General features: G+C 41.5%; 1 protein-coding gene across 3 annotated transcripts in view; it reads right to left on the reverse strand.

Annotated features, from left to right (window-relative positions):
* SPG21 (SPG21 abhydrolase domain containing, maspardin) overlaps nucleotides 1-25,098 on the reverse strand; it is a 38,256-nt gene that overhangs the window by 10,713 nt on the left and 2,445 nt on the right. For all 3 annotated transcript variants that reach the window (XM_033921045.1, XM_033921046.1, XM_033921047.1), the window contains exons 2-6: nucleotides 20,765-20,858; nucleotides 8,254-8,415; nucleotides 5,124-5,204; nucleotides 3,127-3,272; nucleotides 676-784 (exon numbers count right to left, since the gene is read on the reverse strand). In XM_033921045.1, the coding sequence (XP_033776936.1) occupies nucleotides 676-784; nucleotides 3,127-3,272; nucleotides 5,124-5,204; nucleotides 8,254-8,415; nucleotides 20,765-20,827 (561 nt within the window). In that variant the 5' untranslated portion in view covers nucleotides 20,828-20,858. The remainder of the gene's footprint in view (nucleotides 1-675; nucleotides 785-3,126; nucleotides 3,273-5,123; nucleotides 5,205-8,253; nucleotides 8,416-20,764; nucleotides 20,859-25,098) is intronic.

Raw genomic sequence — 25,098 nt, forward strand, 5'->3', positions numbered from 1 at the left:
CCACTAGCCTTCATTCATATCGGTTCATTCTTGCAGCATTATATTCGTGGGATAAATGCTTATGCCATAGTGCTCTTGGTATTAACTACAAAATTTTCCTACTGTGTGCTCTGCAATATTGCTCAAAAGACATCAAACAGGGCTGGCCTCTTAGGTGCTCCATTAGTCCTCTTTAGATTTCATTCTATCCCTTTCCAAACCATCTCAGTTTGTACTTCAGGCAGTGGAGGTTAAGTGACATACCCTAGATCACAGGGAGCAATGGCATTTGAATCCTGGCTTCCCTGGTTCTCAGCTAACTGCTTTAACCATTACCCTCTGTGTCTTTCACTCAAACAGTTTTTACTCCAATCCACCAGCAAACTGGACACTACAAGGAAGCTTTAATTTTGTATCATCATCTTTGACTTTACTGTCAAAATCATTACACGTTTCAGTGACAAGTCATTGCTCTAAGCCCGACATTTGTGCTCATTTTTTGGTAGAAATGTGAGCTTTGTGTGGAATCAGTGTGTACATCTGTAAGATCAACTAGTGATTCAACTTTACAAAATAAAAACGTGTTCCCTTTAGCATTAATTCTGAAGCAGATTATGATCCTGTTCAGGTAATAAAGTGTATGAAGACAGGGTAAACTTCCAAAGTAAATGCCAGTCATTTGCTCAAGTCTCTTACCCGATCTACCATGAAATCAATTCCATCCGCCATCACAGGATCCACAGGCCCTGAAGCAAAATTACCTAGAACGATTTTTTTCAGCATAAATGCAGGCATCAACCAAAAGCTGAAAAACAATTAATGAAGAAGTTTAAATGTGGTTCTTGAGCTTGCAGGCTGTCTTTCCCTGTTAAGAAAAGAAAGAGAGATCTATGCTTAAGAGAACTTTCAAAGTCTCTTTTCCAAAAACCAAATAAGTTTCAGAAACCCTGAACCTTAATCTACAGCCTCAGCACCCTAAGAACATAAGAAATGCCTTCACCAGATCAGACCCCAGGTCCATCTAGTCCGGCGACCCGCACACGCGGAGGCTAAGCTGGGTGTTCCCTGATGAAGACCTTGTTTACCCGTTTCCCTCAATGTGATTTGCAAGAAGGTGTGCATCCAACCTGTCCTTGAATCCCAGAATGGTGGTCTCCGTCACAACCTCCTCTGGGAGAGCATTCCAAGCGTCCACCACTCGCTGTGTGAAACAGAACTTCCTGACATTTGTCCTGGGCCTGTTGCCCCTCAGTTTCAGTCCATGACCTCTAGTCCGTGTCACATTTGACAATGTGAATAACGATGTTTCTTGCTCTATTTTGTCAAATTCTTTTAGTATTTTAAAAGTCTCTATCATATCCCCTCGCAATCTTCTCTTCTCGAGGGTGAACAATCCCAGTTTTCCGAGGCGTTCTTTGTAGCTCAGATTCTCCATACCCTTTACTAGCTTCGTGGCTCGCCTCTGCACCCTCTCCAGCAGGGTTATATCCTTCCTTAGGTAGGGAGACCAGTGTTGGATACAGTACTCCAAGTGTGGTCTGACCATTGCTCTGTAAAGCGGCATTATGACGTCCGCCGATCTACTCGGGATTCCCTTCTTTATCATGCCCAACATCCTGTTTGCTTTCTTTGCCACCGCTGCGCATTGAGCCGACAGCCTCAGGGTCCTGTCTATCAGCACCCCCAGGTCCTTTTCTTGTTCGCTCTTGCCCAATGTTGCACCTAACATTTTATATTCAACCCCTGTGACCCTAGGCAAGTCACTTAATCCTCCAATGCACCAGGTACATTAGTTAGACTGTGAGCCCACCGGGACAGAAAAGGAAAATACTTAAAAGTACCACATGTATGCAAACCGCTTCGAGTGTGGTTGTAAAACTACACAAAGGCGTTATACAAGTCCCCATCCCTTTCCCTAATTTCATACATTTCTTGCAACTGCTGGTGGCCAGATTAAATAGGCCCATATGGTCTTTATCCGTTTTCATTTAGCCTTCAATTTCCTGAAGTAAATTTTATGACAAGAGTTAGAAAACTTTGAAAGAAATTAATACAGATTATATAATGTAAAATTTGTCTTTTACTTTATAAAATCAAAGATGTTTTCCGATAGGTCTAGAAAACTTTGGTTCTTGCTTCCCTCCTCTCTCCCACTACCAAGGACAGGAAGAAGGACTTATCCACTCTCACACTCCTCTCACTTATTCACACACCTCCAACACCCATCTTAACCTTTCAGTCACTTCCACTCCCTCCTCACTGAGTCCCAGTTTGGTCTAGTGGCAGAGCTACAGCCTGAGCACTCTGAGGTTGTGGGTTCAAACCCCATGCAGCTCCTTGTGACTCTGGGCAAGTCACTCAATCCTTCATTGCCCCAGGTAGGTAGATTGTGAGCCCACCAGGACAGACAGGGAAAATGCTTGGGTACCTGAGGTGGTATATAAATACCTAAAAAAAAAAAAAAGCCTTCACCCACAGGTTTGCAGGATCACCTACATGTGACCTCGTATTCTCTAGGTTTCCTATGCACTTTGATCACATAATGAACTGTTTGAAGAAAGATACAGCGGCAGTATAACCTTTGCAAATGATGTCGGTATATTTTTCAAAATTATACATATGTGATTTAAATTGAAGCAGAGTTTTTAATCAGACCAATGATGACTGAAATCTCAGGGTTAAGGGTTGACTAGACCCTGTAAGTCTTTCGCTGGATCTGCATTGCTTTCATAAACACACATTTGATATATTTCTATCTCTTTGGATACAAAGTCTCTTTAAATATAGGGGTCCTTTTATCAAGGCGCGGTAGGGGGGTTTAACACATGGAATACCGTCCGTTAAACCGCCTGCCGCGCTAGTCGCTAACGCCTCCGTTGATGAGGCGTTAGTTTTTTGGCTTGCTGCAGGGGTTAGCGCGTGATGAAATGTCCGACGCGCTAACCCCGCTAGCGCACCTTGATAAAAGGAGCCCATAGTGTATTCAGACACACACACGGATTAGAACGCTTTACAGCTATACTACCACACCTCTGTTGCTGATGGGCTCCCCTTTGACTGGTGGAAAAGGGGGAAAATTGGCTAAGTTATAATTAAAGAAAGATGTTGGAAGGTAGCATTTCGGCCTCTGCTCGCCCTGTTTCCCACCTGTTTGCAGTCCATGTCTGGTTGAAGATGGAGGTGTCACTGAATGCATTACACAAGATGAGAGACTGGACTCGGGGCGATTTGTGTGTATACTCTGCAAACTTCTGAGCCAAAAACCCGCCCAAAGATGCTCCAAAAAGATGAACCTAAATGTAAACAAACATCATCAGGAAAATATTTTTAGCAGCTGTATTAATAGATTCATGCAGTCTATCCTCCTAACCTTGGGGTTCCTTTCCTACTTGTGCTCATATGTACCTGGGGCATAGCCAAGGTTGGGGGGGGTCAGAAATGCTGGACTACCAGGGTGAAAGAAAGAAGGAGGAGATGCTGGATCACAGTAGAGACAGAAGAAGCTGGTCTATAATGAAGATTGACCACAGTGGGGAAGAGAAGAAAAGGGGAAATCCTAGACCACAAGTATATGTTGGATCATGGTGGGGGGGGGGGGAATTCTGCATTGCAGGAGAGGCAGGAGAATTGGGAAGATGCTGCACCACATGTAGGAGTATCAGGAAATGCTGAACCAAGGGAAGAAGAAAGGGGGAGCAGACAGATGCCGGACTACCGGGGTGGGTGGGGGGGAGCAGGAAAATGATAGACTATGGGGGGGATAGAGTGAGCAGTGTGATGTAGAACTGCAGGGGAGATTCTGACGCTGGACTACAGGAGGAGTGGGCAGATGCTTAACTGAGGGGAAAGGGAGATTCTGGATTACTGGGGGTGGGGAAGGGAGGCAGGAAGGCAAATAGTGGCCTATGGAGGTGGCCAGGAAAGCTAAGGAGAGAGAGAGAGAGAGAGGGATGGATTGGGGGGGGATGCACTGCATGGTGGAATCATGAGGATAAAAACATGGAGGGTTGTCAACAAGATAAATGAAAGGGAAGGGGGAAAGGGACTTATATACTGCCTTTTTGTGGTTACGCATTCTCATATACTGTATACAGGTACCTATTTTGTACCTGGGGCAAAGGAGGATTAAGTGACTTGCTCAGGGTCACAAGAAGCAGCACTGAGATTCAAGCCCATAACCTCAGGGTGCTCAGGCAGCAGCTCTACCACTAGGCCACTCCTCACTGGAAGTAGAGGTGGTAAAAGAGGGTTTGTGAGAGAGTGGCTGGGGATGAGACAGAAGCAGATGAGAAATGGTCTAAGGAGCAGCTGAAAGGAGATGGAAAGTTGCTAAGTAGGTAACACTGCGTTCAGATGTTAGGAATGCCTTTGACCTGTCCATGCACCTCCCATGGGGGGTTGGTCTCTTTACCGTTTTTATATTAGTATTTTAGACCAAATTGGCTTTTTTCTTTTTTTTTTACTGGAAACACCTAAAGCAGTCACCTGGATGGGTTTTTAGACCATTTTGCAGGATATGATTGTGTTGTGATGTTTGTCTGGGTCTGGTCAGTTGTCAATAAAGTTGCGGGCACTGATTTTGAATGGATGTCATAGGTGAATATTATGTGCTGAATTGAGTTTAAAATATTTAAACAAAAATACCTGATTTGGAAAGTAAGACTGAGATACTGAAACACGACTCTAGAGGTGAAATTTGCACCAAGGATAGTGTAAATTTGCAAGGCAAGGTTAGAATGTTGTTGGACTTCAGAATTTGCATCTAATAAATTTTCCCAAGGTTTTTTCCATAGAGAGTTGCCAGAATTGAGATTCCTGGAAGAAGGACGGCAGAAATCGCTGCAATATGCCCTTAAACACTAATACTCCCCAAACAATCTCTTAGTAAAACTTTGGCATATTTGGCAGCTTGTAATCTCAACCAGTCTTTAGAAAATCGTTTGTTTGGTAAATATTTTAATTCGTTATGATCATACTACATATAGTTAGTATCTCTTAGCTGCGGTATATAAGAATTTATGTAATGTAATGAATAGTTCAATTCTGAGCCCCAACTACTGAAAACCAAGGTCAAATTAGATTAGGCTTTCTTAATGCAATGCCCCCAACCAAGAAAAGTTATTTGTCCGTCTTAAGGCACTAACTTTATCCAGCTGCAAGCCATCGAGCAGTTTTCTGAACCCATCACAGAACTCCACGAGATCCCAGTAAACTGGATATTGCAGCTAGAAAACACAGAGAAAAGGATGTTATGACCCCCAACCACCAGGGAGCTGAATCTTCCTGTCTTGTCAGCTCCATTTTAATCCTCTCTTTGCTCTTCTCGTTTTTAGCTGCATTTCTGACACTGTCCCTCTCATACCCAAGAAGAGTCCCTTAGTCCCATTCACTGGAAGGACCCCCCAATGTGTCTAGACCAGTGTTTCTCAACTCGATTTCTTGCCAGTCAGGTTTTCAGGATATCCACAATGAATATGAGTGTAAGAAATTTGCATTTAATGGAGGCAGTGTATGCAAATCAAGTTTATGCATATTCATTGCGGATATCCTGAAAACCTGACTGGCAAGAGACCGAGTTGAAAACCACTGGTCCAGAAAAGGGGCACTGTTGTTTTGAGTAGCTTGAAATCACAGCGGACACAAACGACACTTGCCGCTTTATCATCTCTTCGCTTTCTAGCTGCCTCTTGCTTTCTCAACCTCCATCTCTCTAGCCCAGACCTTGTCAATTTTTCTGTGTTTTCAGGGGGCCTGCAGCTGCTAAAGCTCTCTTACTGCTCCCCCCTCTCCACTGTTGGCATCAAAGTTTGGGGAGTGAAAGAAGGCATCCCCTCTAGGCTAAGTTGCCACAGCATATCCAGTTGTTTTCCTAATCTCCTCCTATGCAACAGAGAGCTTCCCAAATCAGATCCTTAACATGTCCCTGGCAGAAACCAGCAGCTTCCTCCCCCCACCAAATCCATGTGCTCTCAACAGCATACGAGAACCCCCTCCCCAGTTTGTGAGCACCCACAGGTGCCCCCCGCTCTGTCCTCACCCAGTCTGTTTTTTTTTTTCTATTAAACCCCAGCAGTCTCATTTGCCAGTTACTCCTAACCAGCTAACCAAACTCAGCCAGCTGATGCACTGTCCAGGCTCCAAACAGCCAACCCCTCTCTGCTACTGCTAATGCTGCCTTTGCAGAAATGGAATTCCTTGGCCCTCACTAAGTCTGAGCTGTCCATTGCAGGAATGGAAACTTTGGCATTTCAAAGCTTACAATCAAAGCAGTGGCTACTGGAGAATTAAGTGGCTTGTCCAGGGTCACAAGGAGCAGCACCAGGATTTGACCTCGCAACCTCTGGGTGCAGTGAGCCACAGCTGTTAATGTTGCAATTTCAGATCTCCCAAGACTTGGTGCAGAAACAGCCTGCCCATTGCACTGTCTCATGTAGTTCAAACTTCCTGAAGGGAGTGCCATGCAATGCAAATGACAGGAAATCCCATTTCTGTGAATATGCAGCCAGGGATATAGAAACCAATTTTCAAGGATGGACAATCCCATGTCCCAGGGTCTAATTTCAAAGTGCCATAGTAACTTAGTGATCAAGATCTGCCGAGTCCTGCTTTAGGCTCTCTCCCACTCAACTGGGTGGAGCTGGTTAAGTTCACGAGTGAGGGAGTTCAAGGAATGCATTCCTTACGGCAGGAGTCCTCGAAATCCACAACTCATCCAGGATTTCTACAATGAATATGTATGAGATTTGTTTGCATATAATGAAGCAGTGAATGCAAATAGACCTCGTACATATTCATAATGGATATCCTGACCACCTCAGTGACTAGATTTGAGGACTCCTACCTAATGGCATTGATCGGTCACAGAAAAGGTTCTGGCATTTGTTGACCACCTGCAGTTTTACCATCAGTCATGGGTTTAGAGCAGATGGCGAATTACATGTCAAAAGGCAGGCATTTTTATTGAGGGATACCGAGTAGCGGCACCTTTTCCACTGCTTGATTAAAAATGACTCCTGGCCCCAAGTTCTGCACATTAAGTGCTGCCTTTTCACGGCTTTTGTTGCTGGTTGCAGGGGAACCTTGGCTACTGTGGGGTGGGTCCCTCAATGATCACCCCAGTTTTGAAGAACAGCCCGGTAATATGTAGCAGTAAAACAAGGGGAAAAAAATACCTTTTTTTAATTGGACTAACTTACTCTCCCCTTTTACAAAACCGTAGCGTGGTTTTTAGTGCCGGTAGGAATTCTATGAGCGTCAGAGATGTTACCAACACGGCCAGAACTAAAAACCGCATTACGGTTTTGTAAAAGGGGAGAAGGGTTTAATGTAATTTATGATTAGTTTTCAAAAGTAACCCCTTCCTCCTCAGATCAGAAATAAGCAAAAGGTGGCAAAATCAGTTTAAATCAGGGAAATATGAAAGCATTTCAGTGTTAGTTGGGAAGAAGAGGTTACCTTCAAAAGCTAATCAAACTACTTTAAGTTCATCCAATCAAAAAAAGGGTATTATTATTTTTTTTTCTTTATGTTTTTTAAAAATTTCTACTTATTATCTTGAAGAGTGGATTAACACGACCACCTGGTATTTGAGTACCGGAACCATTTTTACTAGAGCAATTCTTCACTCAGAGAGTGGTAGAAAACTGGAACGCTCTTCCGGAGTCTGTCATAGGGGAAACACCCTCCAGGGATTCAAGACAAAGTTAGACAAGTTCCTGCTGAACCGGAACGAACGCAGGTAGGGCTAGTCTCAGTTAGGGTGCTGGTCTTTGACCTAAGGGTCGCCGCGTGAGCTGACTGCTGGGCACGATGGACCACTGGTCTGACCCAGCAGCGGCAATTCTTATGTTCTTAGGGGTAGGCAATTCCAGTCCTCGAGAGCCAGAGCCAGGTCAGGTTTTCAGGATAGCCACAATAAATATGCATGACATAGATCTGCATCTCAAGGAGGCAGTGCATGCAAATCCATCTTATACATACCTGCACAATTTTATTCCACAATAACTGATCCCTATAGATGTTAATCACTAGCTTTTAACTTTGTTAATTCCACTCAATTTGTAGCATCTTTTAATCATTGTAAACCGCATAGACCTTCACGGTCCTGCGGTATATAAACTATTATTATTATACATCTTCATTGTAGAGATCCTGAAAACCTGACCTGGCTCTGGCTCTCGAGGACCGGAATTGTCTACCCCTGTACTAGAGGAAAAAAAAAAGCAGTGGAGAGGTCACTTAAAACAGCCGAGTCTGTGGCTCGACACTACTCACGGCAATAACCCGGTATCCCCAACCTGTCAATGCCAAGATCTGCTGGAAGAAGACATCTGCCGTTCCACTGACAGGCGGGAGGAATATGATGGGGCAGCGAATGCTCTTTGGCCCTGCATCATACAAAGACCACACCTTACTGTCATCATCATCCACGATGATCTGCAACAAAAAAGTTTGTGGAAACATGAGCTTCAGAAAATATCAGACGAAAACACAGCAACAATAATCCAAATACAGTAACATGGTAAAGATGGATGTGGCCCTTCTAGTTGGCCCAGTTTTATAGAGTTGCATCGAACCCCCTCACCCCGTGTCTTATTTCACTGCTGTTTTGAGCCAAGGCACTCCTTGGTTTCCATCTCTTCACCATTAAGGGATCCTCTGTTTACCCCCACATGGTTTCTGAAATTTGGTTACACATTCCGAAAATCAATTAAAACCGTTCTATTTGACAAATTCCTTGCTTAATGAGATCACCTCTCTCAGGTTTTTGTTTTCACCTTATAACCCCATTGTATTATGTAACATCTTTCTTCTCTCATGTATTCTTTCACCATGTTTCTCCAATTCATGATGTAACTTCCTTCTTCTTGCATTTTGTAATTCGCTGATTGTTCAGCCTTCTTTCTATGTGAACCGCCTAGAAGTCAGTTTGACTATGGCGGTATAGAAAAATAAAGTTATTATTATTATTATTATGAATTCCCTCACTGTTTTGTCTCCACCATCTCCTCCAGGCCAGGCATCCATCAGGCTTTCTGTGAACAAATATTACCCAGTGTTGCTTCTGAATTTACCCATTTATATCTTCATATAACCTCCCCCTACCTTTCTTTTGGGAAGGATTCATTTCTTTGTATTAATATTTTTCAGTTTCATAAAGCTTTGGATCACATCTCTTCTACCTCAAGAGTCTCACCTTGCATTGCCCTTCAGCACAGACCTCCGGGCTGCCCTCCAGCCTCATTATATATCTCTCTCTCTATGCAGCCTTATCCCTTCTGGCTTTGCCACTGCATTATCACAATATTTCACTACCAAAAGTCAGTTGTGAAGCTAAAGATTTCCCTTACAATACTAGTCAACAAATCAGAAAAGTAATCGGTTGTAAACTACAATGACATCACTTTTGAGGACACAGTGTGGGGAAAGTGAAGGGCAGCCGATTACAAGGACTCTGTAAGGCCGGTTCAGTCTGTCAGCATGAGATAAGCAAAGCCAATTCTTCTTGATTTTTTAAATAAGATACCGTAGGCTATTTCACTTTGTCTTTATTGTTAATTTGTTGTTTTAGAAAGTAACAGAGCAAAAGATCAATAAAATCTATGACTTCAATGCATCAGCTCAAACTCTGGTGTGAAAGGCATCAGATTCTAGTCCCAGAAAGCCTTTCACCCTTCCACAAAGATTTTGAAGCTATCCACAATGAGCCAAAATTAGCATCAGCCATTTCTGTAGGTATCTGTTTTCAAGAAAAGGAATCAATTTACTTAGTGAAAAAGAAAAGAAGACTGGGGGTCATTTGTGAAGCCTTATCTGAGTGTTGTAGAGGTAAAGTGTCCAGAACAGCACAAAGATACAGACAGTTGAAAACGGGCCGGGCAGGGAAGGCTCATCACTATGGCATGCGGTGATTGATTGAAACAGTTTTGCTTCTTGTTCCTTGATACCTTTCTGAAATTTGATGGCCTCTAAGGATAGGAAGCTCCAGAACAAGGGGGGTGGGTGTCACAATAAGACCCCCGATAGGCAGCCTGAGAAGATACCAGTCTGAAAAGTTATGCCCTGTTGTAACTGAGAATGGAGTGGACACTGTGCCATTCAAGGAAGAAAATATTTATGAACAACTTGAAAAATTGAAGGTGGACAAAGCTACGGGAATGGATGGGATCCATCCCAGTATACTGAGGGAGCTCAGAGAGGTTTAGGGGGGGTCCTCTTAAAGAGTTGTTTAATGAATCTTTAGAGAGGGGAGGGGTTCCGTGGAACTGGAGAATAGTGGCTGTGGTCCTTCTTCACAAAAGTGGTCACAGAGATGAAGCATGTTCTCTCCATTTACGGCATAGTTCGTATATACTTGATCTTGGCTGTTGTTATCAGTGTTCTGAGATGCTACTATGTCTGTAAAATGAATGACCTTGAATCAGCCACTGTAGGTCTTTGTATAATTCCTGTGGTTATCAATAAAAAAAACATTGAACAGGAAAAAAAATGACCTTTCCATTCAAGCAAGGCACAGAGGGACGCAAACTGCCCCAAACAAAAGGCAGAGTGTCTATAATCTATACAGAACAGGAGGTACAACTCTACCCACCTTATCAATCAAGCTAAACGGACCATTTTAGTCTTCATATGTCAGCGTTTTACTCAATTTGATTTGCTCACAGTTACATTCCTGTCCCTGGAGGGCTCACAATCCAATTTTTGGCGGGTTAAGTGACTTCCTGAGAATATAAGGAGCAGCAGTGGGATTTGAGGACGTCCAGATCCAGTGCTCTAACCGCTAAATGACTCCTTTACTTTGTGAACCTACCCCCAGGAACGTCTCCTCTGAATGTGGCATTTAACTACGTATTAGGTGCCCGGTTAACTCAGTTTCACATGCAAAATCGGCTTTGAAAATTGTCCTCAAAATGACTTCAGAGAAATAATAATTAGTGAAACAGTAAAAGGACACAAACATTCTTGATTCAGGTAAAATGCACTAAGTCAAAGCCAGCTGTCTTCTTTCTTCTACAAAATAGAGATGTTTACTGTACAGCATTTGCTAATAGATGTTTCTTGTGGACTTGTCTCAAGCTTTTTCCCCCCCCCCCCCCCCAAAATCGGTCCTCAAGCACTGACCACATTCATATGACTGGCTACATGTCAGGGGTCCAGCTAGTGTTGTCAGATGACTGGGCTTTGGAATCTACAAGCACATGAACTGTCTTACCAGACACTGATCACACACAGCACTTAAAACACAAGAACAACAACTAAAAAAATATATATAATGATGATTACGATATCTTTTTTTTGTTGTTGTTGGACTATTACATTTAACTCCCTTTCAGAATCTTACTGATTTCAGAAGAGATTAAGCAAAAGATAACATTAAAGAAAACAGTTGTATACCAAGGCATCAGCCAGCAAATGGCTTCATTACCAGTTATTGTCTGGAGGCCAATGGCAAGAACACCGGGTCCAAAACCCAACAGTTTTCAGTTAATCATATACCTTTAACATACAGGCACTGGTGAAACAATGAGGGGTTCATAATTGAAACTTAAACACGTCTAAAAACAAGACCAAGTCGGCACTTGGACGACATAAAAGACAGGCTGTCCAAGCACCGATAATGAAACTGAATTTCTGGATGTATCTAGGGATGTTTTAGGCTTCTGAATGCCACTGAGCGCCCAGAGCTAAAAGCAGCATATCTGGAGAAGTGGATAGGGTGGGATGTGGACTGACCTAGACTTAGTCATTCTGTAGGGATAATCGAACGTTTCACAATACTTCCTGGATGAAACTTATACATTGCGAGTTAGACTTTGCAACCTACTACACTTCAGCACGGCTGCACTACTTGTTTTAGTCACCACCACTGTTAATTTTAAGTTGTTTTAGTTGTTAGTATTTTTGTTACAGTTATTTTATTTACCTGTTTCTGATTTTACTTTGTAGCTTACGTTGCTTTTACTTCCATCTGCCGCCGCACAGCGGCGGCACACCGGACTCCGCCCCCTTCAGGTTAGCCAATGTTAAAGGCTCCCAAACTTCCAGCGGCGCACGCCGCTGAGGCGCGCACCTTTGGCGCGCGCCGAAGGAGCAAGCCAAAGGAGCAATTCTTGCTCCTTTGTGCGCTCCTTCGTGCGCAGACTGAGGGCGTTATATTTTTAACGTTTTTATCTACTATATTTTTCTTATCTGATTCACAGTTTTCTTTTAATAGTTCATCTTTTAATCAAGGTTTAATTATAGAATCAGAAGACATCTTTAAAGTTAACAGCTTACACACTTCAATGCATTCTATCACAGAGAATATCCCAGTTCATTGGGGCCGCCGCCCTTCTTCAAAAAACACAACCTCAATCCGTTCAAAATCAATTATTGAAATCCCTACTCTCTCTACACCTTCAAATTTAAACCCAACTACACATTCTTCTTTAAACTTTAATAAATCTAAAAGAAATAATTCAAATTTAACTATTGGTTTAATTAATGCTAGATCTATCAAAAGTAAACATCATCTCATAAAAGACACTATTTTAGTACAGAAATTTCACGTCCTTTGCATAATTGAAACATGGCTCACAGAGGGCGAAGAAGCCTATTTAAATTATTGCTGTCCTCCTAACTACAGTTATATCTATAATCACCGTCATAATCGTAAAGGCGGTGGTTTAGCAATCATTTTCCAAAAAGGTCTCCTTGAGCATTGCGATCAATCCATTGGTAAAACCCCTGTAGAATTTTTACACGTCAAAACAAATACTATCCCGAAACAAGACCTCCTATTGCTCTACGCCCCTCCTCCTATAGGACAAATTAATATCACTACAATCCAGAATCTAATATTTGATCATTGCACGGCCACTACCCATCCATTGATCTTGGGTGATTTTAATATACATTTCGAAGAACTAACAAACTCAAGTACAAAAGATATGCTCACTTTTATTAACACTATTAACTTATCTACAATCATTCATCAACCAACTCATATAGCCAATCATACCCTTGATATGATACTAGTACCTAAATCTCCAACCTTTGCTCATTCTTTACCATTAATTCATTCAGTTCCATGGTCTGATCATTATCTTATATCTTCTACCTTTACTTTTCAACAAATTATTCCAGATCCATTACTCACCTCTCGTAAACCAATCTCATATAGAGACTTTTCTAAAATTGAGATGAAAGACGTCTCCACTATCTTTAGCTCTATCAGTACACAATTCTTTTCTTCTTCTTTTGACGTTCAATTACAAATTTGGGACGATACATTAAAGAATCTGGTTAATACTAAAGCTCCTTTAATATATAAAAATCCCACATTACGCAAACTACTACATCCCTGGTATACTGAAGAACTTTCACTGTTAAAACAACAACAGAGATCATTAGAAAGAAAATGGAGAAAAGACAAATCCACTAGTAATTTACAAAATTATAAGGAACATGCATCTTTCTACAAACACAAAATCAACCAGGCTAAAAATAACTACTATAATAATAAAATCACTGAAGCAAGAAACCCATCGGCTTTATATTCCCTGGTGAAATCCATTTCCCCTTTATCTAGAAAAAACTCTACGCAAACATGTTCTCTTTCATCTCAAGAAATTGCAGATTATTTTTCAATGAAACTAGATCTTATACATAATTCTTTTCCGTTAACCACCCCTTCTCAAATCGAAGACAATGATAATTCCTACCATATTTCAACTTCTAAATGCTCTAAATTCAAAATTCCAACATTAAATGACATAAAACTCAATTTGAGTAAAATTAATCTAAAGGGAACTCGCAACGAACCTATACCACCATACTACCTCAAAAAATTTTTCTCTTGTTTAGGCCCATTCATTCTGTCATTAATACAACATAGTTTATCTACAGCTACCCTTCCTCGGGAATGGAAAAATTCATTAACCTTTCCGATTTTGAAAGATCATAAGGTCTCTCCAGACAATATTTCCAATTACCGTCCTATCACCAATATTCCTTTCATGGCTAAACTTACAGAGAAACTGGTCTTTGAACAACTCTCTGATTTCATTGAAACTACTAATGTTCTTCATCCACAACAAACCGGATTTCGCAAGTTTCACAACACTGAATATACTATGATAGGCTTGACTAATAACATTCATTATTTTTTAGATCATCACAAGTCGGTAATTCTTATTTCTCTAGATCTAACAGCTGCTTTCGATACCATAGATCACGACCTTTTATTAGACCGTTTAAAATCAATCGGGATCAAAGACCAAGTTCTGGATTGGTTCTCTTCTTTCCTCGATAATCGTTCTTCTGTCATCAGCTTCAACAACAGTATCTCCAAAAGTTATTCAAATACTTACGGCATTCCACAAGGATCAATACTATCTCCCCTTCTCTTTAACATTTTTCTTTCTCCACTTCTAAATTTAACCCAGTCTCTAGGCTTTACAACTTATGCATACGCTGATGACATACAATTAATTCATCCTTTAGACCCAGAAAGCCTAGATGATATTACAAGTATCAATAATAAACTCCTCTCAATAAAAGATTGGCTTACCACAAACAAATTAGCTTTAAATTTAGATAAAACAAAAACAATGTTTTTTTCCTGGAAAAGTGATCTAAAGTTAATTTCTCCAATTTCTATTAATAATACAGAATTAAAACAGGTTTCCACTATCAAAATTCTAGGCGTTTTATTAGATAATAATTTCACTTACCATGATCACATTAGTAATACTGTCAAATCATGTTTTTTTAAATTACGTCTTATTCGTTCACTTACTAAGTTCTTACATTCTAAATCTATTAATATTCTTATCCATTCTCTAATCATTTCCAAATTAGATTATTGTAATTCCCTTCTCATCAATACCACTCTAAAGGAAAAAAGAAGATTACAATTAATTCAAAACACTGCTGTTAAATTAATTTATAATGCCAAAAAATACGATCACGTCACTCCCCTCTTAATAAAATCTCATTGGCTTCCTGTAAACCACCGCATTACGTTCAAAGTATTACTTCTAGTTTATAAAGCCATAAATTTTAATGAGCCTCAGTTTATAAATAGATGGTTAATCCCTTACAATACTTCTCGTTCACTTCGCTCCTCTTCTTCTAACCTTCTTACGGTCCCCTCTTTAAAGGTAATTGGTACTAGGCGTAATGATATGTTTTCAGTATTTGCCCCTCAATCATGGAATCTTTTACCTCAGTATATTAGGGACTTAAAAAACTTAGCCGTATTTAAAAAAGCATTAAAAACTTTCTTCTTTAAAGATGCGTATGATTCTTAAAGTTTTTTTTTTTTTTTTTTTTTTTACCAAATTTAACTTCCCCTCCTATTTGTTTTTTACCATAGTTGTAACCCTCTTTTTCTTGCTAAAATATTGTAATTTCTCCCCCATTTTTCCTCACAATTCTTGTATGTATTGCGTCTAAAACTAATATTGGTTTTAATATATAAGTATTTTTATTTGTCATTTTTTTTGTTTTGTTTTGTTTTAATCTATAACAAAAATCAGTTTTTATATTATCACCATTGTTTATTTTACATGTTTTATGGTTTTGTACATCGCCTAGTAATTTATAATAGGCGATTCATTAAGAATCAATAAACTTGAAACTTGAAACTTGATGTAAAAGCAGGTATAAGTGCCAAAAAGGTATCCAAAGTGTCCAGATAACTACTGCAGAGACAACTTAAAGACTCCCACATGCTCCACAAAGATCAGAATAAAAACGTATACCTGGCTCTGAACATCAGCACCTGCTATAGGAAAGCCTAGTAGAGCTGCACACAGGTGTCGTAAGTAGCCTGGAGGGTGGGCTAGTGAATCATAGAGAGAACCCACTACATTCATGGTGGAAAATGTGAGCCCACCAAACACCCCTAAAACCCTACCCATCTGACATTTCTTCTTTCTCTGTGCTCACCATCCAATTTCAATCTCTTTATCATTTCCCATGTTCAGCATCTTCCTTCACTCTATCCCAGGGATCTCAAAGTCCCTCCTTGAGGGCCTCAATCCAGTCGGGTTTTCAGGATTTCCCCAATGAATATGCATTGAAATCAGTGCATGCACATAGATCTCATGCATATTCATTGGGGAAATCCTGAAAGCCCGACTGGATTGCGGCCCTCAAGGAGGGACTTTGAGACTCCTGCTCTATCCCCTATACTTCCCCTTTTCAGTATCTCTCCTGCATCTGCCCCCGCATTCATCATCACCACTCTATGTCCCTATCCCCTCCCCTGGTGTAGCATCACTCCTCTGTGTACCTATGCCTCCTAAGTCCAGCATCTCCCTTCTGTGTTTCTATTCTCCCCATGTCTATCATCTTTCCTCTGTATCCATATAACCCCTTCCCATGTCTGGCATTCGGGGCATCTATGTCCCTTTCCCTATGCTCCCCCTCCATGCCCATCATCTCCTCCCTGTTTTTGTATACTTCCCTGTGTCCAGCTTCTCCCCCTCGCCAATGTATCTCTCCCTCTCTCTTTCCTCCCTCTGATGTGTGTTTAGCATTTTATTCCCTCTTCCTTCATCATCTCTTTTGCGTCCCTTCTCTTTCTTCCTCTCTGCAGACCCAGCACCTCTCTTCCTTCCATTCCCTCCCACGAGACGAACACCTCTCTACTTTCCATCTAGCTCCAGCCTCATGTCGTGTTTCTCTCCCTTCCCTTCAGGCCCCCTGCTATGTAGCCAGTGCCTCTCTCCCTTCCCTTTATTTCCCACGGGTTTCAAGTTTATTACATTACATATACTGCCTAAAGCTTACGCGGTTTACATCAAAGAAAAACTTTTGTACAAAAGTTTAAGCAAATAAAACCAACACAGGGTGGATGAACATAATCTAAAACTACAACGGATGTCACAAGAAACAAAAAGGGAAAAGGATGGAGGAGAGGGATAAACTAGGAGGGTAGGTAAAGGGAGAGAGATTCTAGGGATGAAGAACTGCAGAAGGTTTTTAGGCCTGATGTAAACTTAGGAGGTAGAGTGTTCTTGTCTTAAGTGTCTACCTCCCTTCCCTCCACAGGTCCAGCACTCCATTGGGTCTCCTCTAATTAGCATCCAGCTCCTCACCACCATGGGTCCAGCAGCACTGCCCTCTGTAGGTTGGGCAGGGGCAGCAATAGCAACACCCTGAAGAAGTGGTGGAGACAAGAGACTGTGTCTGAATTCAAGAAAGCGTGGGATAGGCACGTGGGATCTCTTAAGAGAGAGGAGATAGTGGATGCTACAGATGGGCAGACTGGATGGGCCATTTGGCCTTTATCTGCCGTCATGTTTCTGTTTCTACTCCCCTGCAGGTCTGGCAGTAGCATCTTCCTCCCCCCCCCACCACATTATAATTTTCCAAGGCGCTGTATCCAAGAGGGAGCTTTCATAACTTTGAACACTAGTTTCTCACCAGAAGTTTGAAAGATTCAGAGGCTCGAGTTCTGTGTGTATTAAATGCTCTGTCTGTATTCATTTTACTTCCAAGTTCCAGGAGAGGAAGATTCTTCCCACTCCCCTCCTTCCTTCTTGGACGTTATATGCTCTGAATCTCACTCACTTGGGCTGGAAGTCTCACAAATATCACATGTCTCACAGCATCTGTGTACAACAGCAATGTTTCACAAGTCACCTGTCAAACATGGGGAATGAGTAAGCAGTTTCTCCTTCCTCTTCCGAGACCAAATAAGGGTCAGCAAACAAGCTGTAGGTGAGATCTTTTTACTGGATGACCTTAACATCTGTGGCTGTATTTTGACATTGGCACTCCATATATACTGAATTATCTTCACAATAATCACATTGTTACCAAGTTTACACAGTTTCTTTTTACCCTCAGAAAGTACGTTTGTCTTTTTTTTTTTTTTAAACTGCCTATGGAAAAAGTACTCACACAAGACACTCCAGTCACTACTCAACTGGCAGCACATAGACAAGTGTTGGCAGCAGAGAGTTATGAGAGGCCTGACCCTGCATATCAGTCAGGATCCGCTTAAGGAGAGAGATTACATTTTCCCCACCCTCCAGTCACCCACCACCACTCACCCCAAAGTCCAGCAAGCACCCCCAGGGCCTACCTTACCTGGCTGGTAGGTCTGGTGGTCAACCTCTAGTGATAGTTTTGTGGCACTGCAAGACTATTGCTAGTGGGATTTTTCTGAACTTGTTTTCAGGTGCCTTATTACGAAAGTATTCCCCATATGCTGATAAAAATCTGCACTTTCATTTACAGTAGGAGGCTTGGAAATACATGCATTTGGGGGTACTGAAGGAACTTAGGAAGTTCTGGTGGCTCTGCTGGCTGACCTTTTCAATGCTTCTCTAGAGTCGGGAGTGATATCGGAGGATTGGAGAAGAGTGGATGTGGTCCCTCTCCACAAAAGTGGAAGGAAGAAGTAGGAAACTACAGGCCAGTAAGTAAATTAATGGAAATGCTTTTACAACAGAGAATAGTGCGTTTCTGGAATCCAATGGCTTACCGGACCTGAGGCAACATGGATTCACTAGAGGCAGGTCTTGTCAGACAAATCTGATCAATTTCTTTGACTGGATGACCAGAGAATTGCGCTAGATGTGGTGTATTTAGATTTTAGCTCCACACAGGTGTCTAATAAATAAATTGTTTGCCCTCGGTATGGGTGCCAAAGTGACAGAATGGGTCAGGAACTGGTTGAGTGAAAGGCGACAGAAAGTAGTGGTCAATGTAGATCACTCTGGGGAGAGGGATGCTACCAGTGATGTGCCTCAAGGTTCAGTTCTTGGACCTGTTCTTTTTAACATTTTTGTAAGAAATACACCTGAAGAGCTGACTGGTAAGGTTTGCCTCTTTGCAGATGTTAGCAAAATTTGCAATAGAGTAGACACCCCTGATGGTTTGAAAAACATGAGGAAGGACCTAGCGAAGCTTGAGAAATAGTCAGAAATTTGGCAGTTAGGTGCTAAGAAATGCAAGGTCATGTATTTGGGTTTCAGAAACCCGAGGGAACAGTACAGTTTAGGGTGTGAAGAACTTTTGTGCATGAAAGAGGAGCAGGACTGGAGTGCAATAGTATGTGATGATCTTAAGGAAGCCAAAGTGGTTGAATAGGTGACAGCAAAAGTAAGAAGTATGCTAGGGTGCATAGGAAGAGATATGGCCAGTAGGTAAAAGGAGGTAGTGATGCCCCTGTATAAGACTTTGGTGAAATCTCATTTAGAATATTGTGTACAATTCTAGAGGCTGCACCTTCAAAAGGATGGAGTCGGTCCAGAGGAAGACTACTAAAATGATGCATGGTCTTCATCATAAGGCGTATTGGGACAGACTTAAAGATTTGGAGGAAAGGCGGGAGAGGAGAGATATGACAGAGACATTTAAATACCTACGTGGCACAAATGCACATGAGTTGAGTCTCATTAGAAAGGAAGCTCTGGAATGAGAGGGCACAGGATTAAGTTAAGAGGTGATAGGCTCAGGAAATACCTTTTTACAGAAAGGGCGGTAGATGCATGGAACAGTCTCCCGGAAGAGGTGGTGGAGACAGAGACTGTGTCAGAATTTAAGAAAGCATGAGTCAGGCAAGTTATGTCTCTTAGGGAGAGGAGAAGATAGTGGATACTACAGATGGGCAGACTGGATGGGACATTTGGCCTTTATCTGCCGTCATGTTTCTATGTTTGAATATTCAAAGTGTGCCTCTATTTGTTTTTTCTGAGAACATCTCACACTAATCAGCAGGCAGTCACGTGCAGACACTTTTCAAAGCAAAAATATGCAAGTTCTTTCCTATTGAAAAATCAGTGCAGTCTGTGGAGAAAACCTAACTGTGTACTTTGTACTACTTAGGTAAGGTCAAACAGTCAATACTTAGCAGGTCATTAAAAACCCACAATTTGATGTAATGGCCCCCGTCCTGATATGTACATAAAAAGATACCTGGGAATGGGATGGGGATAGATACTGATTTTTGAAAATACAAGCCTACGTGTGTAAATGAACCCATTAAAGTATGTGCATAATCCCCCAGGGTGAATTTCAGAGCAGAGGTAGATGTACTTTAGTGCTGAATCTATGCCAATACCTAAACCAGAAACATTACATATATACCATTTATGTGTACGCTCAGGTGTAAAGCTGGAAGAGTCTGCAGGAAAAGGATCCCTTTATTGTCACTATGCAAAAAACTGGGTAGATGTGACATTTCAGCATTAAAGCTCTTCCTAGAGCTTTTGTTTGCACAAACAGGGAAGTAGAGGGAGATGCACAAAAGCTACTGTGCAGCGAGATCCCAGAAGGGATTTAGTTCTCCAAAGTGCTCTTCTGTTTGCGATGCTGCATGAAAGCGATACAGGTTATTAAACAAGAAAAAAAAAAAAAGCAGGAAAGTGGACACATCTGGTATGGCTGCAATCTCTTTCTGCCTCATGTCACTTTCCATTCCTCCTCCTGTTCTCCCTCTCCACCTCTCTAGGGCGCTCTCTCATTTCAGTCTTAGAGAATACGGAACAGACATTGAACTTTACTTTCCATACAAGTTAAATTACACTGGTATAAGAGTGACAAATTTATCCAACACTATCAATGTTTCGTATACCTCCCAACCTGTCTTTTGGCATGAGAAGGTTCCTACTACTGTTTACCACTTCTATAGCGCTGAAAGGCATAGGTAGCGCTGTACATTTTCTCTGTCACATGAATTGTTGAAATTCTGCTTCCATGAGCTTGAGGCGCTCCTCTGTAACCAACACCTGGGCACAGTGTTGTACTCTTAAAGAGGTAAGAAAATGGATCCACTCCCACTCACCCTTTTCAGAGGAACGGTGCTCCTGAACCAGTTGTAATCAGGAGAGACTTTAATCTCTCCCATGCTGCTGAGACGAAACCAGCGTTAAGCAAACCTGCAATAAACAATTTGGTGCGTCAGAGTACACAGTGATCTTTTCCTGTCATATTCCCACACAGATCTTTCTTCTGCTTCCAATCTGCTTTGCCCATTCCCCCTTCTTCTTTCCAGTTTCTAATTGGTTTTACGAAGCTGCATCTCTAGCTCAGCCTATACAATTTTGCTTTTCCTTTTCTCTAGACTGGCACTATGGTCTTGAGGGCTGGCCCATCTAAAGAGCCACTCCTTTGAGGGTAGACACCCTCCCTTCCTGGCATTGAACACATCTCTCTTGTGGCAGGCCTAGGTCTGATTAGCTCTAGCAGACAGCGGCTCCAAACCCAGCTGCAACCTAACCATTTCATTTTCACTACTTTCACTTCATTTAGTTTTATTAACTGCTTTTAGGAAGTTACAGTAAAGTGACCAAATGTATACTTTGGAGGAAAAACGGGAGAGGAGAGATCTGATACAGAGTTTTAAATACCTGTGGCATAAATGCTCATGAGGCGAGTCTCTTTCATTTGAAAGGAAGCTCCGGAATGAGAAAGCATAGGATGAAGTTAAGAGGTGATAGGCTCAGGAGCAATCTAAGGAAATACTCTTTTACAGAAAGGATGGTACAGTATATGTGTGGAATAGTCTCCCGGTAGAGGCGGTGGAGACAGAGACCGTATCTGAATTCAAGAAAGTGTGGGACAGGCATGTGGGATCTCTTAGGGAGATGAGGAGACAGTGGATACTGCAGAAGGGCAGACTGGATGGGACATTTGGCCTTTATCTGCCATTATGTTTCTATAACCATAAAGTTCAATGACATCACAATGCAGGTGTAAAGAGCCTTAGTCTATAGGAAGAGGAGATGCAAATGTTAAGAGCCTTAGCCAATAGGGAGAGGAGGAGATAGTGGATGCTCTGGATGGGCCATTTGGCCCTTATCTGCCATCGTGTTCCTGTTTCTATAACCATAAAGTTCAATGACATCACAATGCATGTGTAAAGAGCCTTAGCCAATAGGAAGAGGAGATGCAAATGTTAAGAGCCTTAGCCAATAGGGAGAGGAGGAGATAGTGGATGCTGCGGATGGCCCATTTGACCTTTATCTGCCATCATGCTTCTATAACCATAAAGTTCAATGACATCACAATGCAGGTGTAAAGAGCCTTAGCCTATAGGGAGAGGAGATGCAAATGTCAAGAGTCTTAGCCAATAGGGAGAGGAGATGCAAATGTTAAGAGCCTTAGCCAATAGGGAGAGGAGGAGATAGTGGATGATGCGGATGGCCCATTTGGCCTTTATCTGCCATCATATTTCTATAACCATAAAGTTCAATGACATCATAATGCAGGTGTAAAGAGCCTTAGCCAATAGGAAGAGGAGATGCAAATGTTAAGAGCCTTAGCCAATAGGGAGAGGAAGAAATAGTGGATGCTGCGGATGGCCCATTTGGCCTTTATCTGCCATCGTGTTCCTGTTTCTATAACCATAAAGTTCAATGACATCACAATGCATGTGTAAAGAGCCTTAGCCAATAGGAAGAGGAGATGCAAATGTTAAGAGCCTTAGCCAATAGGGAGAGGAAGAGATAGTGAATGCTGCGGATGGCCAGACTGGATGGCCCATTTGGCCTTTATCTGCCATCATGTTGTTGCTCCTCCTCCTGATGAAGCGACTTATGCAACAGAAGTGACCCTTGTTGAGGTTTTTGGACACCGATGCACCCAACTTCACTGTTGCATTGTTATAAAATAACTTTGAAAGGATATTAAAATGTGATGACCCAAGTTCAAAATTTGGAATTTTAAGTCTGATTCAGTTTGATTGAAGAAACAATATGGAGGAGTTCTTCAGGTAAGTGTTTAGTTTTTGGACCTTTTAAAGTTTGCTCAATTTTGATTGTCTGTTGGAACTGTGTATGGGATCCTGGGTAGCATATCCACTAATTATATTATAGTGTGTGACATGGACTTTTTTGGAACCGTGTATTGTTCTCCATTTAAAATGTAGAAGGAGTTTCTTCCCCACTGTTCTTTCTTTTCGTGTTGGACTGAGAAACCAGTGATAGTATATGGGTCTATATATGGAATTGTACAATTGTGCTCCGAGGTTTCATTTTTTAAGCTTTATTGATATGGAAGAAGTGTTATTATGCTTTCTAGTAACCCTAATAGCAAACAATTTTTTCACAGTCCATGTTAATAAATATGTTTTCCTGCCTATTGGTCTGTGTTAAATTTTAACAAGTTATGTTTTGTTTGAATTTATAAGATCTTTCCGAGTGTGGGTTGGGGATGGCGAGAGGACAGTATCAATATGAAAGGGATGGGGACGGGCACACCTTTCTATTTCCTGCAATAAAAACTGCAGGTTCTTCATCTGCCTACAGCAGTATTTCATGTTCCTCTCTTCTTACTGACAGGTTGCTCTTGCATTTTGGCTCTAATTTCACTGCTAGGGGCTGAATGGCCAAAGCAAAGAACATCCCTATCTCATCCCAGTGATCCAATGAGACAGGGAGGAAGTGACCTCTAGCAGAAAGTGTAGGCCTCACAGGACGCAAGGAAAAGTCCAGTATGAAGGACTCAGATAGTGGGGGAACTGGGGGAGGAAATCGGGCTAGGAGGGACTTGCAGAAAGGTGGAAATCAATAGAAAAGGTGTCATTGATTAAAGTTTTTAAAACTAAAATCAAGAATTGTATACTAAAAAAGAAAACTAAAATATAGTTACAATGAAAATTAACCCCTGCACGTTTTAACCAGACTTTCGACATGTAATAGTCCTTGCATGTTACTAATTATCAGTCTTTCATTTTCCTTTACAAGCACAGAGCACCTTTTCTTTCATCTCTGTATTTGTAATCCAATCCACCTCTTTGTTGTTATTATATATAGATCAGTACTCAAAAGGAGTTCTACGTCTACCAACCACTGATAGACATATAATTCCTCCTGCTGCCTATGGACAGAGCCCACAAGAATCGCTCTAGCTGCTTCAGCACTTCCTGCAGTCGCCATGTTCTGCGCTTAATCAGTGGGGCCAAGAACCTGACTACCAGTACTGAATGTATTTATTCTGTTTTAAAACACTGCAACAGATATTTAAAAAAAAAACAAAAAACCAAACACACCAGGTTTCAATATTGACCTGTCAGTATGGGTCCCAGAGGTGTGAGTAAAGGTAATACATTTGTGAACATAGAAAAAGACAGCCCAGTGACAACGGAAGTAAGGTTGAACCTTAAGGCATAGTGGTGAGTAAAGGGGAAGGAAGCACTGTTTATGTAAGGCCTTTGATGATATGGAAATTCCTCTCATGGTCTGAACACTAAAAAAAGTAAGCTAACTCAGTTTAAACCCTGAGACCCAGAACAAATAAAACTGCTCTTCTTTAGACTAGAAAGGGCTTTCATACAACAGCACTGGAGAAAGGAAGGCTATGGGCAATGTACATACCCTGCTGAGAAACTTTGTCAGCCTGGTATTAAGCTAGGAACTATTTTTCTGTTTTCTGCAACTGGAATCTGAATTCAAACACAAACTTTTGCTTTTTATACTCATGGCATATGCAAGTAGCAAAAAAGTTCCATTACAACAAAATACATCTGTGGCTTCTCAAGATCTTCACCTGGTGTCTCATGATTGAGAAATTAGTAACGCGCAAGGCAAGAGCCCTAATTATGCAAAATCCAGGGACAACATATCAAAAAGAGAGAAAAGACCAGAACTGCCAAGCCACAAAACTTCAAAGAACAGAAGCAAACTAACCCCTCCCTTTTACAAAAGTGGAGCGTGGTGTTTAGCACCAGCTCCTAAGCTCATAGGAATTCTATGAGTGTCGGCGATGATACTGCCGCGGCCAATGCTAAAAAACACATTACATTTTGCAAAAAAATGGGGGAGGGGGTAAAGGCAGTATTTGAAAATCTGGAACACTTTTTCAATACACACACTGTATTTCTTATTTGTTTGCTGATTCATAGGATTTTAATATTCATGCTGCACTTGTTTCAATAAAAGATGTTACATGAAAAAAAAAACACCTATTGAAAATTTGTTTATAACTATGATAGAGTAGCACAAAAATTTGACCAGAGTGGTATAGGGTGCTTCAGTTTACATATCAGTTTCTGCAGCCCCACAGTTGTAAACAATGGCAGACACTGTGGTCTAGACCAGTGTTCTTCAACCACCGGTCCATGGACCAGTGCCGGTCCACAGAAATTTCCTGCCAGTCCACAGGGCCAGCACGTGCATT

This window comes from Geotrypetes seraphini, chromosome 14 (genome assembly GCF_902459505.1).
Source record: "Geotrypetes seraphini chromosome 14, aGeoSer1.1, whole genome shotgun sequence".
Lineage (NCBI taxonomy): Eukaryota > Metazoa > Chordata > Amphibia > Gymnophiona > Dermophiidae > Geotrypetes > Geotrypetes seraphini.